The 19837-nt window shown below is 43.0% G+C and overlaps 1 protein-coding gene across 1 annotated transcript in view; it reads right to left on the minus strand.

The window, feature by feature from the left end:
• LOC121284360 (interleukin-18 receptor 1-like) overlaps positions 1-19837 on the minus strand; it is a 65289-nt gene that overhangs the window by 5282 nt on the left and 40170 nt on the right. The window contains exons 9-11 of the mRNA XM_041199780.1: positions 17781-17926; positions 16965-17108; positions 14755-14916 (exon numbers count right to left, since the gene is read on the minus strand). Of these exons, the coding sequence (XP_041055714.1) occupies positions 14755-14916; positions 16965-17108; positions 17781-17926 (452 nt within the window). The remainder of the gene's footprint in view (positions 1-14754; positions 14917-16964; positions 17109-17780; positions 17927-19837) is intronic.

Below are 19837 nucleotides of genomic sequence, written 5' to 3' on the forward strand. Positions count from 1 at the left end.
TTGATGGACTGTGTGATGTACTCCCGTTTCCATCTCTTGTGTTCTTGCAGTCACCTGTAAAATGAGAGTGCTTGCTGTTGACCTTGAAGACAGCTGCCCGCAAAGACCTAGCAATCTCTGTGTTGTGGTTCTCCCCTTTCCTGATGGCAGTTTAAATCTGGCACCAAGTCATTGGGATCTCTTGAAGCGCAGCAGCAGTGATATCAGACAGCAAGTAAGCAGACAATCACATTGAACCATTCTCTTTTGCCCTGAGAGTATGCTGGTGGGTTTTCTATTTGAAATGACGACTTTACGATGATGGTGTTAGGCTGGCTATTAAATGGTTTTGACTGAACGAAGGAATAGCGATATGTATCCAAATTAGGATGGTGTGTAATTTGGAGGGGAACTTATAGGCGATAGGGTTGCCCATAAAAAGGAAAGAAGAAGGAACTTGCATTTAGTTAGCACATTTCACATGGTTAGTCCTTCCCAAAATGATTTTATGACCACACACAGCAAACCAGGAAGTTAAAAGCAGTTAGCAATCTTCATTTTTAATTTAAATTAGGAAAATAAATTATGATTAGATTAAGATGTAAGCTAAAATAAAGATTTTTACATTTACTTTTACATTTTACAATTTAAAAAAAGAAATAGTATATTTTTTTAAAATGTGGATTGTTTTATAATTATGGAGAAATTTAACATCCCACAAATTAGGCTTTCGGGATCAGTAAGGGTGTTAGCAATAAATATGAAGTTAGTACGCAATTAAAAATCCAGTTACAACTCATTCCACAAACTGTAACCTTTTCAAGAGTTTTTACAGTGGGACTCACAGCATTAGAGCCGAAGTTCTTGTCAAATTCCATTGATTGCAGGCTGGTGGGGGAGGAAGCATGCCTCAATAGTGCACCTTCTGGACAAGTATGGAATCACTGACACCAACTTATGAATCTCCACATTATTCTGCACATTTGCGCACTCCAGGAGTTGCTATCAGTTTCATTGGGTTAAGAAGGCAAATGCTGAATGTCATTATCACTGCCAAATCCAAACGTACTTTATTAGAGATTCTGACCTACTTTTCAGGGATGTATGACACTGGAATTTATTTGTAAATTGGTCTTTTGACACATAAACGTGGCTGACAAATATGGTTAGATATCAAGTGGATTTTTTGAAATCGGGGAAAACAGTTTATTTTAAGTACCTGTGCAATGCTTAGACTTATGACAAATGCTGTAACACATGTCATGATGCTGATCATAGGCATGGAGATATTTTCCTCTCCACAAATCCTGCCTGGCCTACTGAGTATTTCCAGCATTTTCTGCTTTTATTTCAGGTTTCCAGAACTTACAATATTTTGCTTTTGCATTTGGAGATTTTGAGACCAGTTTTGCAGAAAGATTTAAAGAATGTCAACATCAGAAAGAAATACAAATGGATCTGTTAACTATTAAACTAAGGGACATTAACTGAGATTCCTGGGTATGATTAATGAATGTTGATACCCCATTTTTGCTAAAACAAAAGTACAAACCAATTAACTGATTGACATGGAATGGAAGAAAGTATATCCCCACTGTGCATTATGGATATGCCTATATGCTTGAGGTCCAAAAACAGAATCTCTAATTTTTAATAGGATATCAACATAAATTTTAGGACAATTTAATGTTTCTTCATGCACTTAACTGTACTATTCAGAAATACAATAGAATCAATAGGACAGTTTGAAAAGCCATGGTGGTTTATAAATAAAATTTTTGTAACTGTAACAAATGTCCCAGCTTCTATTTGAAGATTCAATAGTGAAAAGAACTGAATCACAGAATTGTTATGGCACAGAAAGAGACCATTCAGTTCACCCGTGTCTGCACCAGCTCGCTGAATGAGCGTTATGACTTAGTGCCATTCTCCTGCATTTTCCCTGTACCCTTGCACACTGCTTCTATTCAAATAGTCATCTAATAGCCTCTTGAATCCCTTGATCAAAGCTGCCTCCACCACACTTCCAGGCAGTGCATTCCAGACTCGAACCATTCACTGTGTGAAAAAGATTTTTCTCACATTACATTTGTTTCTTTTGCAAATCATTTTAAATCTGCCCCCTCTTGCTCTCTATCCTTTTATGAGCGGGAGCAGTTTCTCCCAATCTACTCTATCCAGTCCCCTCATGATTTTGAACATCTCGATCAAATCTCCTCTTAGCCCTCTCCTCTCCAAGGAGAAAAGACCCAACCTCTCCTAAGTGACATATTTAACCTTATTTCCAAGCACATTTTGCTTGGTTGAATGTATATGCCTAAGACCATTACCAAAGCAAACCACCATGCGGCACTTCAAGCACCTAGGCTAAAATTGTCAAAGATTAACTAATTTCCAGTGCTTAATGGGATGAAACTAACATTACATCACTGTATTTGGAATTGTGTAGAATTCTGATTTTGTGAAAATTATTTTTCTTTTTCTCTGTGTTTTAGGACTATTTCAGGGTATGAGTCTATTGCTGAATGAATGTCATTTTACTTTATGCAGATCCCCTAAATTTAAGCAAAAAATTATTTGTGTTATATAAAAACCTTTCACCATGTATCACTGATTTAAAATTGGTGGAAACGAAAGAGCAATACATTACTTGTAAATGTCTCATGATATTTCCCACTGGTGGTCCTTTATCTCATGAAACCTAGATATATTTCAATAAGTATAAGTAATTAGTATTCTTATTTATCAGCAGTAGATTTATGATTAAAGTACTGCTGATTTACCAGTCATTGTTGAATCCTCATCTAAAATATATTTCAGGTGAAAGAAAAATATGGTATATTGCTTTTTCTTAACTGCTGAAGGCATCTTGCATTCTTTGTACAGTGACAGGTATAATTTTCATTGCTTGTTCCATTCAGTGCCAGTGATGGTTAATAACAGTGGCAATTTAGTGGCCAATGTGAAAAATATTGAATATTGACTCAGAATTACAATAGTTATGGCGCAGGAGGCCGCCATTTGGCCCATTTTGTCTGCACCTGCTCTCTGAATGAGCAACTCACCTAGTTCCATTCTCCCACTTTCATCCCACAACCCTGCACCTGCTTTCCTTTCAAGTAACATTCTAATTCCCTTTCAAATGCATCAATTCAAACTGCCTTCACCAGACTCTTAATCAGTTCATTCTAGGCTCTAACCACTTGTTGCGTTTTTTCTCGTGTCATTTTTGCTTCTTTTGCAATTACTTTAAAACTGTGCTCTCTTGTTCTCAATCTTAACATGATTGGGAACAGTTTTTCCCTTTCTATTCTATTCTGACTCCTCATGATTTTGAATGCCTCTAGCAAATGCCCTCTGAGCCATCTTTTCCCTAAGGAAAACAGTCTTACATTTCCAATCTATGTTTAAAACTGAAGTTCCTCATTCCAGAAACCATTCTTGTGAATCTTTTCTGCACTCTCTCCAATACCTTCACATCTTTCCTAAAGTGTGGCACCCAGAACTGTACACAGTACTCCAGCTGAGGCTGAACTAGTGACTTATACGGGTTCAACGTAACCTCCATTCTCTTGTACTCTATGCCCCTATTGATAAAAAGGATACTGTATGCTTTATTAACCACTCTCTCAACCTGTCCTCCCACATTCTTATGCACATTAAGGAAAGCCAGCATAGATTTCTTAAGGGAAAATCATGTTTAACTGACATACTCAACAGCCTGACATATTCATACTCACAGAATCATGCCTTACAGATAATGTCCCAGACACCACCATCACCATCCCTGGATATCTCCTGTCCCAACGCAGGACAGACGCAGCAGGTGTGGCGATGGTATACAATCAGGAGGAAGTCATCCTGGGAGTCCTCAACATCAACTCTGGACCCTATAATGTCTTATGGCATCACGTCAAACATGGGCAAGGAAACCTCCTGCTGATTACCATGTACCGCATCTCACTCAGCTCGGTGGTCCTTGTGGAGACAAAGGACCGTCTTCACATTGAGGATACTGTAGTAATTATAGTTTTGGGAACGTAGGACAGTAACTTTAAGAATAATTCTGTGTTGTAAGATCACATGATCAGTGTAAAGCAATGAGCTAGCAGTGCGGGGAACCTCTACAGGAGAGTTATTCTTTTAATTATAATGTGTGATGCACAAGCTTAGTTGCTGCTGCTGTCTTGTAAATAAAGTTCAGTGTCCACCAAGAAAAGTTGCCTGGAAGGCCAACTTTATAACAAACTGGTGACAAGGATAAATCAGATCTGTTGCTGTATCTCACCCAGTGATTGTGAGTACCTAAGTTCATTAAAAATAAAAGAAAATATACACACCCGAAATGCCACCGTTTGGCAGAATCGATGCCTTTGAGCCAGACACAGATGATTGGTCTCAATATATAGGACTTTCAAGCCAATGAAATCATGGGGGAGGAAAAGAGGAGAGCTATTCTCCTGAGTATTTGTGGGAGCAAGACCTACTGATTGATTCAAAGCTTGACGGCCCCCAGTGCCTCAGATTCAAAGATTTTTAGTGAATTAGTAGACCTTGTTAAGGGACATTTTCAGTCCAAGTGCTCAGTCACAATGCAGAGGTTCAGGTTCAATTCACAGAATAGAACCCCGGGGGAGACAATTGCTACCTATGTGGCAAAATTAAAACCATTAGCAGAATATTGTGATTTCAATGAAACCCTGAATGACATGCTCAGGGATAATTTAGTATGTGGCACACAGGAAGATACTATTCAGTGAAGATTGCTGGCTGAAGTGGAATCTTGATTTTAAGAAAGCGTTAGAAATAGCGCTTGCGATGCAAAGCGCTGTAAGGGATTCACAAGCAATTCAAGGGGTTCAAAACAGTGCTGTTCTCCTAATTGGGGGAACAGTCAGCCGAAAGCGGTGTGAAAAGCTGGGACTCCGCCATGAAATGGGAAATAGCCCCCATTAACCGAAAAATGCGAGGAAACAGCTTAGCAACAAAGTCGAAAACTAATTTTCATCACTGTGGAAACAATCATTCTTCTCACCATTGGCAATTTTAAAAAGTAGAATGTTATTTTTGTCACAGAAGTGGACACATAATGAGACAGAGCAAAGAGAGATTTAAACGCCTCCAAACAACAAACAAAGTCCAATGAGTGTAGAAGAGCCAGAAACAGCCAATTCTGAAATTTATTCATTATTCAACATGAAAGTTGGGAAGACAGAGCCAATTATTGTCACAGTGGAAGTGAATGATAAAAGCTTAAAAATGGAAGTAGACAAGGGTATTTCTACTACTGTAATAGGAGAACATCTTCCAGATATTTAAATAAAGGTGATCAACAATTCAATTTGGGATTAACATCTGCCAGGTTGAAAACGTACACAGGCAAAGAAATCTAAGTAAAAGGTATCACCAGAACAACTTCATTATAGACACCAATCAGCACAGCTACCAGTGATGGTGGGTAGAAGGTGAAGGGCCAAGCCTTCTTGGGCATGATTGGTTGAAGGGGATTAAATTAAACTGGTCTGAAATTTTCCAGTTCTGAGCGTGTGGACTGCCAGAGGAGCTTAAAAAAAGGACACCTTCTTCAAGGATGAACTGCGAAAAATCCAAGGTCTACAGGCCAAGATTTATGTGGACCCAGCAGCAACCCCTCACTTCTTGAAAGCAAGACCAGTGCCAAACGCCCTGAGAGAGAACATTGATACTGAGCTGAACCGGCTAGAGAGGCTGCGTGCCATAAAAGTGGTTCAGCTCTCAGAGTGAGTGAATGAGCAACACCTATAGTCCCTGTCCTTAAACCAGACCAGACATTCTGGGTCTGTGGGGACAATAAACTAATGGTCAAGAGAGCAGCCAAACTGGACAGGTACCCTATTCCCAAGATTGAAGACCTATATGCCGATCTAGCAGGAGGGACAACATATACAAAGCTTGACAGGAGTCACGCATTTCAGCAACTGGAGCTAGATGACGCCTCCCAGGAATTCGCAACCATAAATACCCACAAAGGGTTATGTTAATACATACTCCTGCCCTTCGATGTTTCCTCAATCTGTACCACTTTTCAGAGGACAATGGAGAACTTACTATAGGGACTACCTCAGGTTGTGGTCTACCTGATTGATGTACTGATAACTGGATTCACAGAAAAGGAACACTCGACTAACCTAGAGGAAGCCCTGAAACCATTTTTAGAAGCAGGGGTGCACCTGAAGAAGGGAAAATGAACTTTTCAGGCAAATGAAGTCATTTATTTGGGCCAAGGGTTACACCCTTTTGAAGAGAAGGTTAAAGTAATCAGAAAATCACCTGCATCTAAGAACATCTCCAAACTTAAATCATTTTTAGGGATGGTAAATTATTATGGGTAATTTCTACCAAATTTATCAGCAGTTCTAGCCGCTCTACATTCACTGATAAGGAAAAACCAGCGTTGGTTTTGGGAAGCACCCCAAAAAGAAGCCTTTATGAAAGTAAAATAGCTTTTACATTCTTCACATTTGTTAGTGCATTAGGACCAGACTAAGGAATTGGTGCTAACCTGTGATGTGCCCCCTATGGAGTGGGAGTGGTGTTATCTCAAAAAAAGGACAGTGGCACAGAGAGGCCAATAGGCTATGTATCCAGGACACTTACCACAGCTGAAAAAGGATATTCTTAGATCAAGAAGGAAGGTCTGTTGATTATTTTTGGTGTAAAAAAAATTCCACCAATGCGTGCATGGACGAATTTTACAACAGTATCAGACCACAAACCACTTTTGGGTCTCTTTAGCGAGGAAAAGGCTATACTTCCCAAAGCTTCTGCAAGAATACAAAAATGGGCCCTAATTTTGGCAGCACATGAATACAGCTTTGTACATAGACCAGGGATTCACATAGCAAATGCCCATGCCCTAAGTCACCTTCCTTTGCAAGAAAATTATGAGCATTTCCTAATTCCACAGGAACTCGTGTTAGTGGTGAATTTCCTAGATTCCTCACCACTCTGAGCCCGGCAGGTAAGAAGCTGGACGTATCGGATCCAGTCCTGTCTCAACATGCACTGCAGGAACTTACCAAGCCTCCTTAGACAGCACCTTCCAACCTGTGACCTCTACCATCTAGAAGGACAAGGGCAACCAATGCATGGGAACACCACCACCTAGAAGTTCCCCTCCAAGCCACACACAATCCTGACTTGGAAATATATCGCTATTCCTTCACTGTTGCTGGGTAGAAATCCCGGAATACCTTCCCTAACAACGCTGTGGGTGTACCTACATCACATGGACTGCAGCTCACCACCAAGGGAAATTAAGGACGGACAATAAATGCTGGCCTAGCCAGTAATGCCCACATCCCATGAATGAATACAAAAACTAAACCCAGGTCCCTCTGCTCCTGCACCCCCTTTAGAGTTGTACCCCTATTTTATACTGTCTCATCAGGTTCTTTCTACTAAAATGAATCACATCACATTTCTCTGCATTGAGCTTCATTTGCCACCTGTCTACCCATTCCACCAACTTGTTTATGTCCTTTTGAATTTCTACAATATTCTCTTCACAGTTCACAATGCTTCCGAGTTTTGTATCATCCGTAAACTTTGAAATTGTGCCCTGCACACCAAGGTCTACGTCATTAATATATATCAGGAAAAGCAAGTGTCCCAACCTCTGAGGCACTCCACTACAACCTTTCCTCCAGAGTGAAAAACATGCATTACGACCATTCTCTGTTTCCTGCCGCTCAGCCAATTCTGTATCCACGTTGCTACTGTCCTTTTTGTTCCATGAGCCGTAACTTTGCTCACAAGTCTGTTGTACGGCACTGTATCAAATGCCTTTTGGAAGTCCATGTACACCACATCAAGAGCATTGCCCTCATTAACCCTCTCTGTTACCTCTTCAAAAAACTCCAGCAAGTTCGTTAAAGATGATTTTCCCTCAAGAAATCCATGCTGGCTTTCCTTAATTAATTGAAAGCAGTTCAGGGAAGGTTTGCTAGACTAATACATGGAATGGGTGGGCTGTCTTATGAGGAAAGGATGGACAGGCTAGGCTTGTATCCACTGGATTTCGGAAGAGCAAGAAGCAACTTGATTGAAACATCGAGGATTTTGAGTGGAATTGACAGGGTGGATGTGGAAAGGATTTTCCTCTTATGGGAGAATCTAGAACAAGGGGGTTACTGTTTAAAAATAAAGGTTGCCCATTTAAGACAGAGATGAGGGAAATTTTTTTCTCTCAGAGTCTTTGAAACTCTCTTCCTCAAAAGGTGGTGGAGGCAGAATCTTTGAATATTTTAAAGCAGAGTTAGATAGATTCTTGATAAGTAAGGCAGAAATGTGGAGTTGAGGTTACAATCAGATCAGCCATGATGTAGTTGAATGGCAAAGCAAGCTTGAAGGGCCGGGAGGCCTATTCCTGCTCCTAATTCGTATGTTCGTATGTAATTAACTCCCATTTGTCCATGTAACTATTAACTTTGTCCTGACCTACTATTTCAAGAAGTTTCTCCACCACCAAAGTTAAGCTGACTGGCCTGTACATAGGAACATAGGACTTAAGAAGCAGAAGCAGGCTATTCAGATCTTCTAGGCTGCTCTGCCATTCACTAAGATCATGGCTTGATCCGATTGTGGTCTTAACTCCACTTTCCTATCTACCCCCCTAACCATTGATTCCTTGTCTATCAACAATCTATCCAACTCGGCCTTGGGTAAATTCAATAACCCAGCTTCCACTGCTTTCTGGGGAAAAGAATTCCAAAGGCTAAGGACCCACAGAAAAAAAAATTCTCCCCATCTCCATCTTAAAAGGGAGACCTATGATTTTTAAACTTTCCCCCCTAATTATAGTTGGTGGGCTTATCCTTACGCTCTTTTTTCAACAAGGGCGTAATGTTTGCAATTCTCCAGTCTTCTGGTACCACCCCTGAGTCTAAGGAAGACTGAAAAATTATGGCCAGTGCCCCTGTAATTTCCACACTCATTTCTCACAGTGTCCTTGATTGCATTTCATCTGGTCCTGGTACCTTAGCAACTTTAAGTACAGATAACCTATCCAATACCTCCCACTTTTCAACTTTAATCCCTTCTAGTGTCTGAATTACCTCCTCATTTACCATGGCCTGGGTAGCATCTTCTCCTTTTGTAAAGACAGATGCAAACTATTAATTTAATACTTCAGCTATGCCTTCTGCTTCCATGTATAAATTCACTGTTTGGTCCCTCATCATCCTCACTCCTCCTTTTACCACCTTTTTACTATTTATATACCTATAGAAGACTTTGGGATTCCCTTTTATGTTAGCTGCCTGTCCCTTTTCATACTCTCTCTTTACTTCTCTTATTTACTTCTTCACCTGACATCTATCATGAACACACTTATTCTTCTTTATCATAATTTCTATCCTCTTTGTCTTCCAGGGAGCTCTGGATTTCTTTGACCTGCCTTTTCCTTTCAAGGGAATATACCTTGATTGTGCCAAAATGATCTCTCATTTGAAGGTAGCCCATTGATCAGCTACCATCCTTCCTGCCTACCTTTAGCTCCAATGTATTCAGTCCAGACCTGTTCTTATTCTATTGAAGTTGGCTTTCCCCCAGTTAAGTTTTCTTACTCTGGACTGTTCTTTGCCCTTTACCATAGTCAGCCTAAACCTTATGATACAATGGTCACTGTTCCCTAAATGTTCTCCTACTGACACTTGATCTACTTGTCCCATTGGCCCATCTCATTTCCAAGAATCAGGTCTAGCAGTGCCTCCTTCCTTGTTGGACTGGAAACATACTCATGTAGGAAGTTTTCCTGAACACACTCTAGGAACTCTTGAGCCTCTCTGCCCTCTACACGAATACTAAACCAGCCTATATTTGGATAATTAAAGTCCCCCAGCATAAGTACTGTATAATTTTTGCATCTCTTTGTAATTTCCTTGTAAATTTGTTCCTTTACATCTTTCACACTAATTGGCGGCTTATAGACTACACCAAGCAATGTAATTGCATATTTTTTGTTCCTTAGCTCTAGCCAAATAGATTCTGTCCTTGATCCCTCTGGGTCATCCTTTTTTCTCTAGCACTGCAATGCTTTCCTTATTCAATACCTCCATCCCTCCACCTTTTCTTCATTTCCTATCATTCCTGAACACCTTGTAATTTTGTTATTGCATTCATTCATTCATGGCATGTGGCCTTCGCTGGGCAGGCTAATATTTATTGGCCATGCCTAGTTGCCCCTGAGAGGGTAAGCTGGCTTCTGTATCCGCTGCATGTGTTGCACGTATGCCCACAATACTGATTTGGGGGCGAGCTCCAGAACCTGAACATAGGCGCAATGGTGGAACGCTGAAGCATTTCAAAGTCAGGATGCTGACTGACTTGGAGGGGAACTTCCAGGTGGTGGGGGAGCCATCCATCTGCTGCCTTTGCCCATCTAGGTGGTAGCGCTCCTTGGTTCGGAAGGTCTTACAGTGTGAGTGGCAAATGTGATGGAGGCAGCATTTGGGCAAGGGGGTCAGCCCTGGCTGCTTGGAGAGTGTATGGCAGCTCCAGGGTTACGAATCGGATGAGCCCTGCAATGTTTCACTCAGGTGGAGGTGACAAGGCTGCAATGGCAATGCAGGTAAGGGTGGACTAATCAATGCTCCTCTCTCCTTTCAGGAGAAGACAGCACACAATAATGCTGGACGAATGCGGACTGGCCCACCTAGTTACACTGACCAGATATGAGCAGAAGGCTCTCGAGCTGGAGAGGCACCATGCACCCAGGTCTACCGGCCGCGGTGAGGTTGGGGTGTCAGTGCGAATTAAGAGTGTCAAGTACTGAGGTCACAGTGTCCGTCAGGGCAAACATTCCACTGTTGACTGTATATTGATTTCAGCATCCACTATGGGTTTCCCATTGATAAGGGAAGGAGGAGCGCATCCTGATCCGGGTGCCAGGCATGCACATTAACAGGGTAACGACTTCAACTAATCACATGTCCTTGTTCTTCCTTTCAGCCTCGCTGGAGCACCCCCGGACTCAAGAGGCAGAGGGACTGCCACTGACCCCTGAGGGCCCTGAAGATATAAACGCACCAGCGTCACACCATCCCAGCCAGGCAGGCACCAACACAGATACCATCACATCGGTGGGGATAAGTTCACCGGATAATTTCCCGGTGCACAGGGGTGAGGGCTTGAGGTGCAGGTGGAGACAGAGAGTGCCCAGGGCGCCGGCACTCAGAGGACTGCAGGGGACCAGGGACATGCTCAGTAAGTGGCTGATGATGCTGAGTCAGCCCTGAGGCAGCCGATGCTGAAGTCCAGCAGGGTGTGCGGGAGGATCTGACAGAGATACATGAGGTTATGCATGCCATGATCTCCGTGATGGAGGAAAACATGTGGAGCATGAGCAATGCAATGACCCTTATGGCTGAGCGCACTGCCTCCTCCATGGACAGAGTGGCGACTCTCATGGAGATGCTCCTCCAGGAGAACAAGCAGGGCTCCCTGGGGAAGTGCTCACAGCAGCATTGACCTCAGCTGGTCAGTGTCAGTGCAGGAGATGGATTGGGCACCCAGTGTCCCAGCTAGGTGCCCATCCATCAATGATGAGCAGTGAGGTCCGAAGTGACCACATGTTGGCGCATGATCTGCCTGTCGTCTCTGTGGGCTCCTCTCATGGAGCTCTGGATGAGGGCAACAGCTCCTCCACCTCTCTGCCAATGACCATGGCATCGGATGAGGCTGCAGCGTCTGGGGAGATGCCAGCCATGCCACTGGCCACTCCTTCCCAGGCAGGGCCAGCACAGGCAAGAGGACACCGCCAAGGTCACCAAGGCCAACAGGACAACAGAGTGAACAGGCTGTCTCCAATGCCAGTGCCAGCGAGGGGGGAGCACCTAGACTTGGAATCCCAAACATAAACGTAAACCACCTTAGGCACCACAGGCTTATCAATGGTGGTTTTCTTTTGCCCCCGTATTAGTTGCTTTTCATTCGATGTGCTGCTCAACACCTTTTAATGCACTTTCATTTCTGTTTTGTAGCATGCAATCATTAAATGTTTTAGTTCTTAACAAGCCTCTGGGTGCTTCATTACTTCTGTAGGTGGATGGGAACCCATGATAGTATGAGTGACCTGTTTGTCGTTGAGCTTTATTGACATGGCACATAGTTAATGTTCCTAACCAGGCAAATGTTGCTCTCAGGTATCGAATATGGAGCCTGCAGCCCTTGCGTGTGTTGGAGGTCCATCTGTGGTGCACTAGCTGAAGGATCATTGGATTAAAGCTTGCCAGGTGTCCCTGCCTCCCTGGAGTATGCCTGGGTCAGCGTCTATCCCCTCAGTGTTCTCCTGTGCGTGCTCATCCTCGGACTCACTGGCTGGATTCATCGTGTGCAGCCGGAGCCACTGCGTGACATATTCATCATCCACTGCATCCCCCCTTTCCAGTACCAGATTGTGGAGAGCATAGCATGCAACTACTACCACTGACACACAATCTGGGGGATATTGCAATGCGCCCCCTGAACGACCCAGGCATCAGAAGAGCATCTTGAGAAGACCGATGTTTCTCTCTACCACAGCCATTGTGGAGGTGTGGCACCTATTATACTGCTGCTCAGCTTCTGTTCTTGGATGGCAGAGAGGCGTCATGAGCCACCTTCTGAGGGGATAGCCCTTGTCACCCAGCAGCCATCCATCCAGCTGGGCTGGCGCACTGAAGAACCTCAGCAAATGGGAGTGTCTCAGTATGTAGGTGTCATGGGAGCTGCCTTGGTACCTGGCACAGACTTGCAGAATCTGCATCCTGTGGTCACAAACTATCTGCATGAGATAGAACCCAGCAATCGCTGCGAAGCCTCTGGCTCGCTCCGCCTGGCTGGCCTCATCCGAGAGGTAGTGGATGAAAGTTAATGCACACCTGAACAGAGCACTTGTCACCAGCTTGACACAAGTGTGGACAGCTGATTGGGAGACACTACAAAGATCACCCACTGACCCCTAGGAAGAGCCGGAAGCATAGAAGTTGAGGGCAGCTGTGACCTTCAACACCACTGGCATGGGGTGTCCACCCACACAGTTGGAGCTGATCTCAGGGCCTATCATCTGACAGATGGAGGTCACCGTCTCCCTTGAGAGATGGAGCCTCCTTCGGCACTGCTCCTCAGACATATTGAGGTAGCTGGATTGCGCCTGTAAACCCTGGCAGCAGGATAACGGCGTCTTCGGCGGCCTCTTCTGCCTTGCACTTCCTGTTGGCCCTGTGCCCCTTGTGCCTGCACCTGTCCTCCCAAAGGTGGCTCCCCTGGAGGTTGGATGTGCACTCCTGGCCTCCTCCCCCTTCTGATTTTCTCTTCCTCCTCAGAGGAGGGGCCTCTGGTGGAGAACACAATGCCTATTCCCAGGGTAAGGGAAGGCTGCCTGAAACCTGCAAGGCCCCAAGAATTATGTTTCCTCCAGAGTCCTGACCTGAAGCCTGTTATTCCTGTCAAAGCAGCTCTGAAGAAATTTGAAGTTCTCCTGTTCACACAAAAAAGTAGGAGTAAGTTTCTAAAGTATTCACGAGCCCACTCACTCCTCTTATTCCACCCATGCATGAGGTTTTTAAAAATGTGGCCTGCCTGCCTGCCCATTGCGCCCATGCGGCGCTCTGAAAATCTCTGTATATTACTGCCTCAAAGGTCTTAAGTGGCCCTTTAATTAATAGCGTGCAAACCTCAGAACTCATTGTGTGCCCGCCGTCCGAAATATCGCGATGGCGCGTGGTGACGTCGGGACACATGCCCAATGTCATCGTGCACCATTTTACACGATGGTGCGTTGGGCCTGCACCTGCATGCCAACACCAAAATTCTGCCCTATTACTTCCTCCTTTACCCTGACCCCACCTATTAACTTAGCTATTCCCTACTTTGGTGCGATCCATCTTTCCCAGATTCTCTACTCTTTGGTAATGCTCTCTGATATTATCTCCTGGCTCCCACACCCCTGCCGAGTTAATTTAAAACCTCCCCAACAGCAACTACCAAAATGCAAAACGTCATGCACAATGTGAACAGAAATCCATTTAGATGTCAGTAACTTTAATGTTAATGCTAATACCAATAAATAAAAAGTCTGTGCTTTTCTATTCTTCAGGGCCAGAATTTTTCCCTTGTCGGGCAGGATCGGCGGGAGTGGTCGGGGGGAGTCAGGAAGACGACCACAGCCCATGATCAGCTCCACTCCACGATTTCACACCAGCGGGGCCTGCATGGATCGTGAGCAGGTGGTGGGAGGTGGGAGAGCATGGAGCTGTCTCAGGGAGATTGAAGCGCTTTTTAAAAAAACTAATAAAGACGATAAAAATGTAATAAAACATGTCCTCTCATATGACTGTGTCACATGAGATGGGGCATGTTTATAATTTCAAAATAAACTTTTTATTTAATGCGTATCAGCTTTAGGAAACCTCACCCTGCTCATGGATTAGGTTTCTTAAAAAATGTAATGGCCACTTGGCCTCTTCGCCTGTCCGCCAACCATTGGGTTGGATGGGCAGTGTAAATTTCAAGTTAATTACCTTGTTAATGACCTTAATAGGCCTTTCAATTATCAGTGGGCCGAATGTCATCACACATCATATTATGTTTGGGCGTGTCAGGCATGTGCCTGCACGCCAAAGGTAAAATTCTGGCCCAGGTGTTTATTTTGTCTCCAAATAAACTGAATACACTTAAAATAGAGCAGACCCCATTTTTCCATCCGAGTTTTAGTAGAATAGTGAAACAATTAAATCAAGCATATGTCATTCTTACCTCCTGGAGGAACATCACGTTCAAGTATACAGAGTCGGTAACCAAATTGTTTTTCTAGAATTGCAGGTAACAATTCTAAAGTAAATTGTTGTTCTTCCTCAGCACTGAGGAGGGTTTCATTACTCATAAGGAGCAACACGTAGGCATCATATTCCTTACCGTCTGAAAATTAAATCCAAGGCATTAGCAACAATCAGCATAGATTTTGTTTTTGATTTAAAGCTTACAAAGTCCACCTTCTCAAGAACAATTAGGGATGAGCAATAAATGCTGGCCTTGCCAGTGATGCTCACATCCCAAGGACTGAAGAAAATAGTTTTACTTTTATCTGCAGCCATGTAGAACAGGGTTGGACATTCTTGTGGAAGCCCAATGTGGCTTTTTAAATCTCGTGCAATTTTGGAACAATAAAAACATCCATTGCCTGAGAAGCAGTACTATTTGTGCATGATATGAGGTGTTAGATATAGAAAAACACAAGGGAAACTTTCCACATGACATACTCACCTAAAAACATTAGTGAGTGTTTTTTTTCCATCTGCACTACTCATGAACCAGTGTGCACTTTGTTAGATCAGCAAAACTTCTACAATGAATGTGATCTAGCAGTGACATCCACTAAATGGTCCCTCAGATTATTCAGGGCTTCAATCAGGGTTGCTATTTATTTACAGGAAGTGAGTCTTTGGCTCAGTGGTAACATTTCTGTTTCTGAAAGAGGTGATGATTCACACTATTTTCCAGGCAGCAAGTGGAAACTAGAATATGGAACAGGATTGTAAGAGAGATGGATTCCCCACCACCTGGCTAAAGTGTCAGGGGGGTGAGCTCAACGAGTGGGACACCGCCAACCCCGCAGTCCTTTAATGGTCAATTGGCCATTAATGGACTGAAGGCAGGATTTCTGCTCCTTAGCGAGAGGAAGTCCTGCCTCAGTGAGCTGCAGCCAATCAGTACTTCGGTACAGAGGCATGCGGCATTGGATTAGGTTCTTGGTTAGTGTTTGGAGGATCTTACTGTGTGCTAAGCTAGCAGACCCCAATGGGGGAAGTGAGGGGCTATGGTTTAGGGGGGAGGGAAACTTGGGGATAAAACCGTGGGGGGGGGGGGGGGGTGTTGGCAGGGGGCTCTCTGATGGGCCCTCTGGCCTATGAAAAAGAGACTACCCCTTACCCAACACCCACCCGCATAGGGAAACCTGCCAGGCTGGCAACTTGGTGTGGGCCCCTTCTGCCACCAGTTAAATCCCGGCAGTAACGGTGGGATGAGGGCCTAAAATATGGGAATTAATTGCCAATGAATCTTAATTGGTCCACTGCTGGGCGGACCATCCAACACCATCCCAGCCACTGGTATAATAGTGGTGGGGGCAGAGGAAAACAGGTGGGTCGTGGGCAGGCCACCCACTGGATTTAATGAGCCACTCTGCCTTCAAACCTTCTGGTGGAGGAATATAAAAGCTAGTTTATGGTCCCTATATACAGGTTGACATTCAACAGATAGAGTGGCCACTGGCTCAGTCAGAAGGGTTGGATTTGGGGTGCACTCAAAGGAAAGACTGGAGCATTGGCTCTTAATATTGAATTGATGTACAGCTGTGGTACTTCACGAAATGTTGATGGGACTCTTTAGCCATGGTTGTATCCCACTTAGGAGAATGTACTTCTAAGATAAAACCTGTGAGGAAGATAATGAGAAACCACCTCACCTATTGGTATATGGCAAATGGATCATAAATTTCATCTGTAAGAGTTGAGTTAGTATCTATCCTACAGCAGAACACAGTGGATGGGCCAACTTACAGATACAACGACATCCAAAACATTGAAGTTTTTTCTTACTAAATGCCAGAAGTGCAAGCAAGCTGCCTTTATTGTCCATCCCTTTTTGCTCTTCGAATGTGATTTTTTTTTTTGCTTTAACCACTGCAGTTCTTGTGGTGCTCCCAGAGTGATCTTCGATTGAGTATTGAAGGATTTTGGCAGGATGGTGATATATGCCCAGGTGAAGCTTGTGTGAGAATTGGAGGGGAACTTGCAGGTGATGGCATGCCCACCGGAAAGTAAGGAGAATGAACTGCATTTATTTAGTACCTTTCAATCCTCAAGCTGTCCCAAAATGGCTTTGAAATGCCTTGAATAAAGTATGATCACTGTTGCAGCTTGCAGAAGTAAAAGTTTTTATTTTTAGGAACTTTTTCATATTCTTACCTTCGAGAGTTTCATCTTTACCAGTGAGATTCCTGAAGCAAAGGGCAATTTCTACATTGAAACGTACACATACAATTGCCATAATGATGAGCACAACAATAATGAAAATTAGTAATCGAACAACTCCATGAACATCACTCTTGCCTATAAGAGAGAAAAAAACACTATGTTCATTTATGCTGCCGTAGCTCATATAATAAATACATCCTTAATAGTGTGTAAGAAAGGTGGCATAAACACATTCAGTTAAAGATTACATTTAAGAACATTTCTTTTTGATCTGACGCACGACGCTTACATTTTAAAGGATTATTAAGCCACAAAAATGTGTCTGGAGTATTCCAAGAGATTGTTTTGCTTCACAGCAACAAAGCAAACATGCTTGACTGGAACGTTTCAACAAACATTTTACAGGTTATGGTTAAGTCCATTAGTTAACAATGATTAAATGAGTTAAATTCTGTTTTTATCATGAAATTCCAGAAATTTTGCCTTGTTTTTGAATCTGCAGTCTGGCATTCCATGAATACCAAAACTCAAAAGCCACCCATCCAAATCCAATAAGCTAATTAAGGGTCCTATGACACCATTTGGGTTCTGACCGCACTTTTAAATTTGGCTTGAGTAAGAAAGTTGGCAAAAGTCAATGTGAAGGAGATCAGAAGCTGAAATGGTCCTTCAGTAATTTTTCTTTTGCAGGGCCAGGAGGATCAGGAGTGTCATGCGGACAAGGGCCACCCAGTTTCCCAGAGACTGCCAGCCACGTCCCACCCATTTCCTGCCCTTGTTAGCAGAGAACAATGTACAGGATAGTACCTTTTTTCTGGAGAATGATGTATCCAGAAATCGTGTGTTTGGAAGTTTGTAAAACACAGATAAAGGTTTGATTCAGATGCTCTTCTTTAATTTGAGTAAATACCAACGGACGTTTAATATATATTCTGTTGTCTTTAGTTTCCTCTCTGAAAAGTACAATGAATTATACTTTTACAAAATATTATCAATAAAATATAAAAATAATTTGCTTTGAAATTCCCTTTGTAGAGCTATAAAAACAACTTAAAAATTAAATCAATTTTTTTTAAACTTTTTTTTATTTAGCTCTCTAACCATAGAAAATCATCCAAGGATGAATTATAAAGGAAAGGGTTGGTGATGTCTCCAAGGGGTAGCATATAAAGCAGGAAAAGGCTCCAAAGGTGGATTAGAGTGGAAAGTAAAGATATTGTTCAAGATGCTGTGGCTAAGATGGGATAGGAAACAGCGCAACCAAGGCAGCATGATTCCATCGAGCTGGACAATGGAGGAGAGGTTTTGTAGGAAGTTGCTGTGATTAGGAACATCGGACATAGGAACAGGAGAAGGCCATTCAGCCCATCGAGCCTGCTCCACCATTCAATACCATCATGGTCAATCGAACACTTCAATGCCTTTTACCCACATTATCCCCATAACCCTTTACATTATTGTTAATCAGAAATCCATCAATCTCTACCTTAAACATACTCAATGACTGAGCTTCCACAGCCCTCTGGGATAAAGAATTCCAAAGATTCACAATCCCTGAGTAAAGAAATTTCTCCGCATCTCGGTCCTAAGTGGCTTCCCCCTTCTTTTGAACTTGTGTTCCCTGATTCGAGACTCACCAACCAGGGGAAACAACTTACCTGCACCTACCCTGTCTATTCCTTTAAGTATTTTGTAGGTTTCAATGAGATCACCTCTCTTCCTTCAAAACTCTAGAGAATACAAGCCCAGTTTGCCCAATCTCTCTTCATAAGACAGTCCCTCCAAGCCCGGAACAAGCCTGGTGAACCTTCATTGCACTCCGTCTATGGCAATAATATCCTTTTTGAGGTAAGGGGACCAAAACTGCACACAACCAAGCTTCTATACAATTGAAGCAAGATTTCACTACTCCTGTACTCAATCCTCTTGTGATAAAGGCTAACATTCCATTAGGTTTCCTAGTAGCTTGCTGCATCTGCATATTAGCTTTCAGTGTCATATGGACAAGGACACCCCGGTCTCTTTGTAAATCTATACTTTCTAATCTCTTACCATTTAAGTAATACCCTGCACAGCTGGTCCTTTTACCAAAGTGGATAACCTCACATTTTTCCACATTATATTCTATCTGCCATGTTCTTGCCCACTCACTAAGTCTGTCCAAATCCTCCTGCAGCCGCTCTACATCTTCCTCACAACACATATTCCCTCCTAGCTTTATCCGTGAACTTGGAAATATTACATTTGGTCCCCAAATCCAAATCAATTATATATATAGTGAACAGCTGGGGCCCAAGTACTGATCTTTGCAGTACCCCATTAGTCACAGCCTGCCAACTCAAGAATAACTCATTTATTCCTACTCTGTTTTCTGCCTGTTTGCCAATCCTTAATCCATGCCAGTATATTGCCTCCTATCCCATGTGTTTTTATTTTGCTAATCAACCTCCTGTGGGAGACTTTATCAAAAACCTTCTGAAACTCCAAGCATGCTACGTCCATCGACTCTCCTTTATCAATTTTGTTAGCAACATCCTCAAAAAATTCCAACAAGTTCATCAAACCTGATTTCCCATTCACAAATCCATGCTATGTCCAATCAGATCACGATTATCTATTTATCACATCCTTTATAATATATTCTAGCATTTTCCCTACTACTGGTGTAGGGCTAACAGGTCTGCAGTCCCCTGTTTTCTGGCTCCATCCCTTCTTAAATAGTGGGGTGACATTTGCTACCTTCCAATCTTCAGGAACAATTCCAGAATCGATAGAATTTTGGAAAATGATCACCAATGCATCCACTATCTCTATAGCAACTTCCTTCTACACTCTGGGATGCGGAATATCAGGTCCCGGGGACT

The sequence above is a fragment of the Carcharodon carcharias genome, chromosome 11, assembly GCF_017639515.1.
Source record: "Carcharodon carcharias isolate sCarCar2 chromosome 11, sCarCar2.pri, whole genome shotgun sequence".
NCBI lineage: Eukaryota > Metazoa > Chordata > Chondrichthyes > Lamniformes > Lamnidae > Carcharodon > Carcharodon carcharias.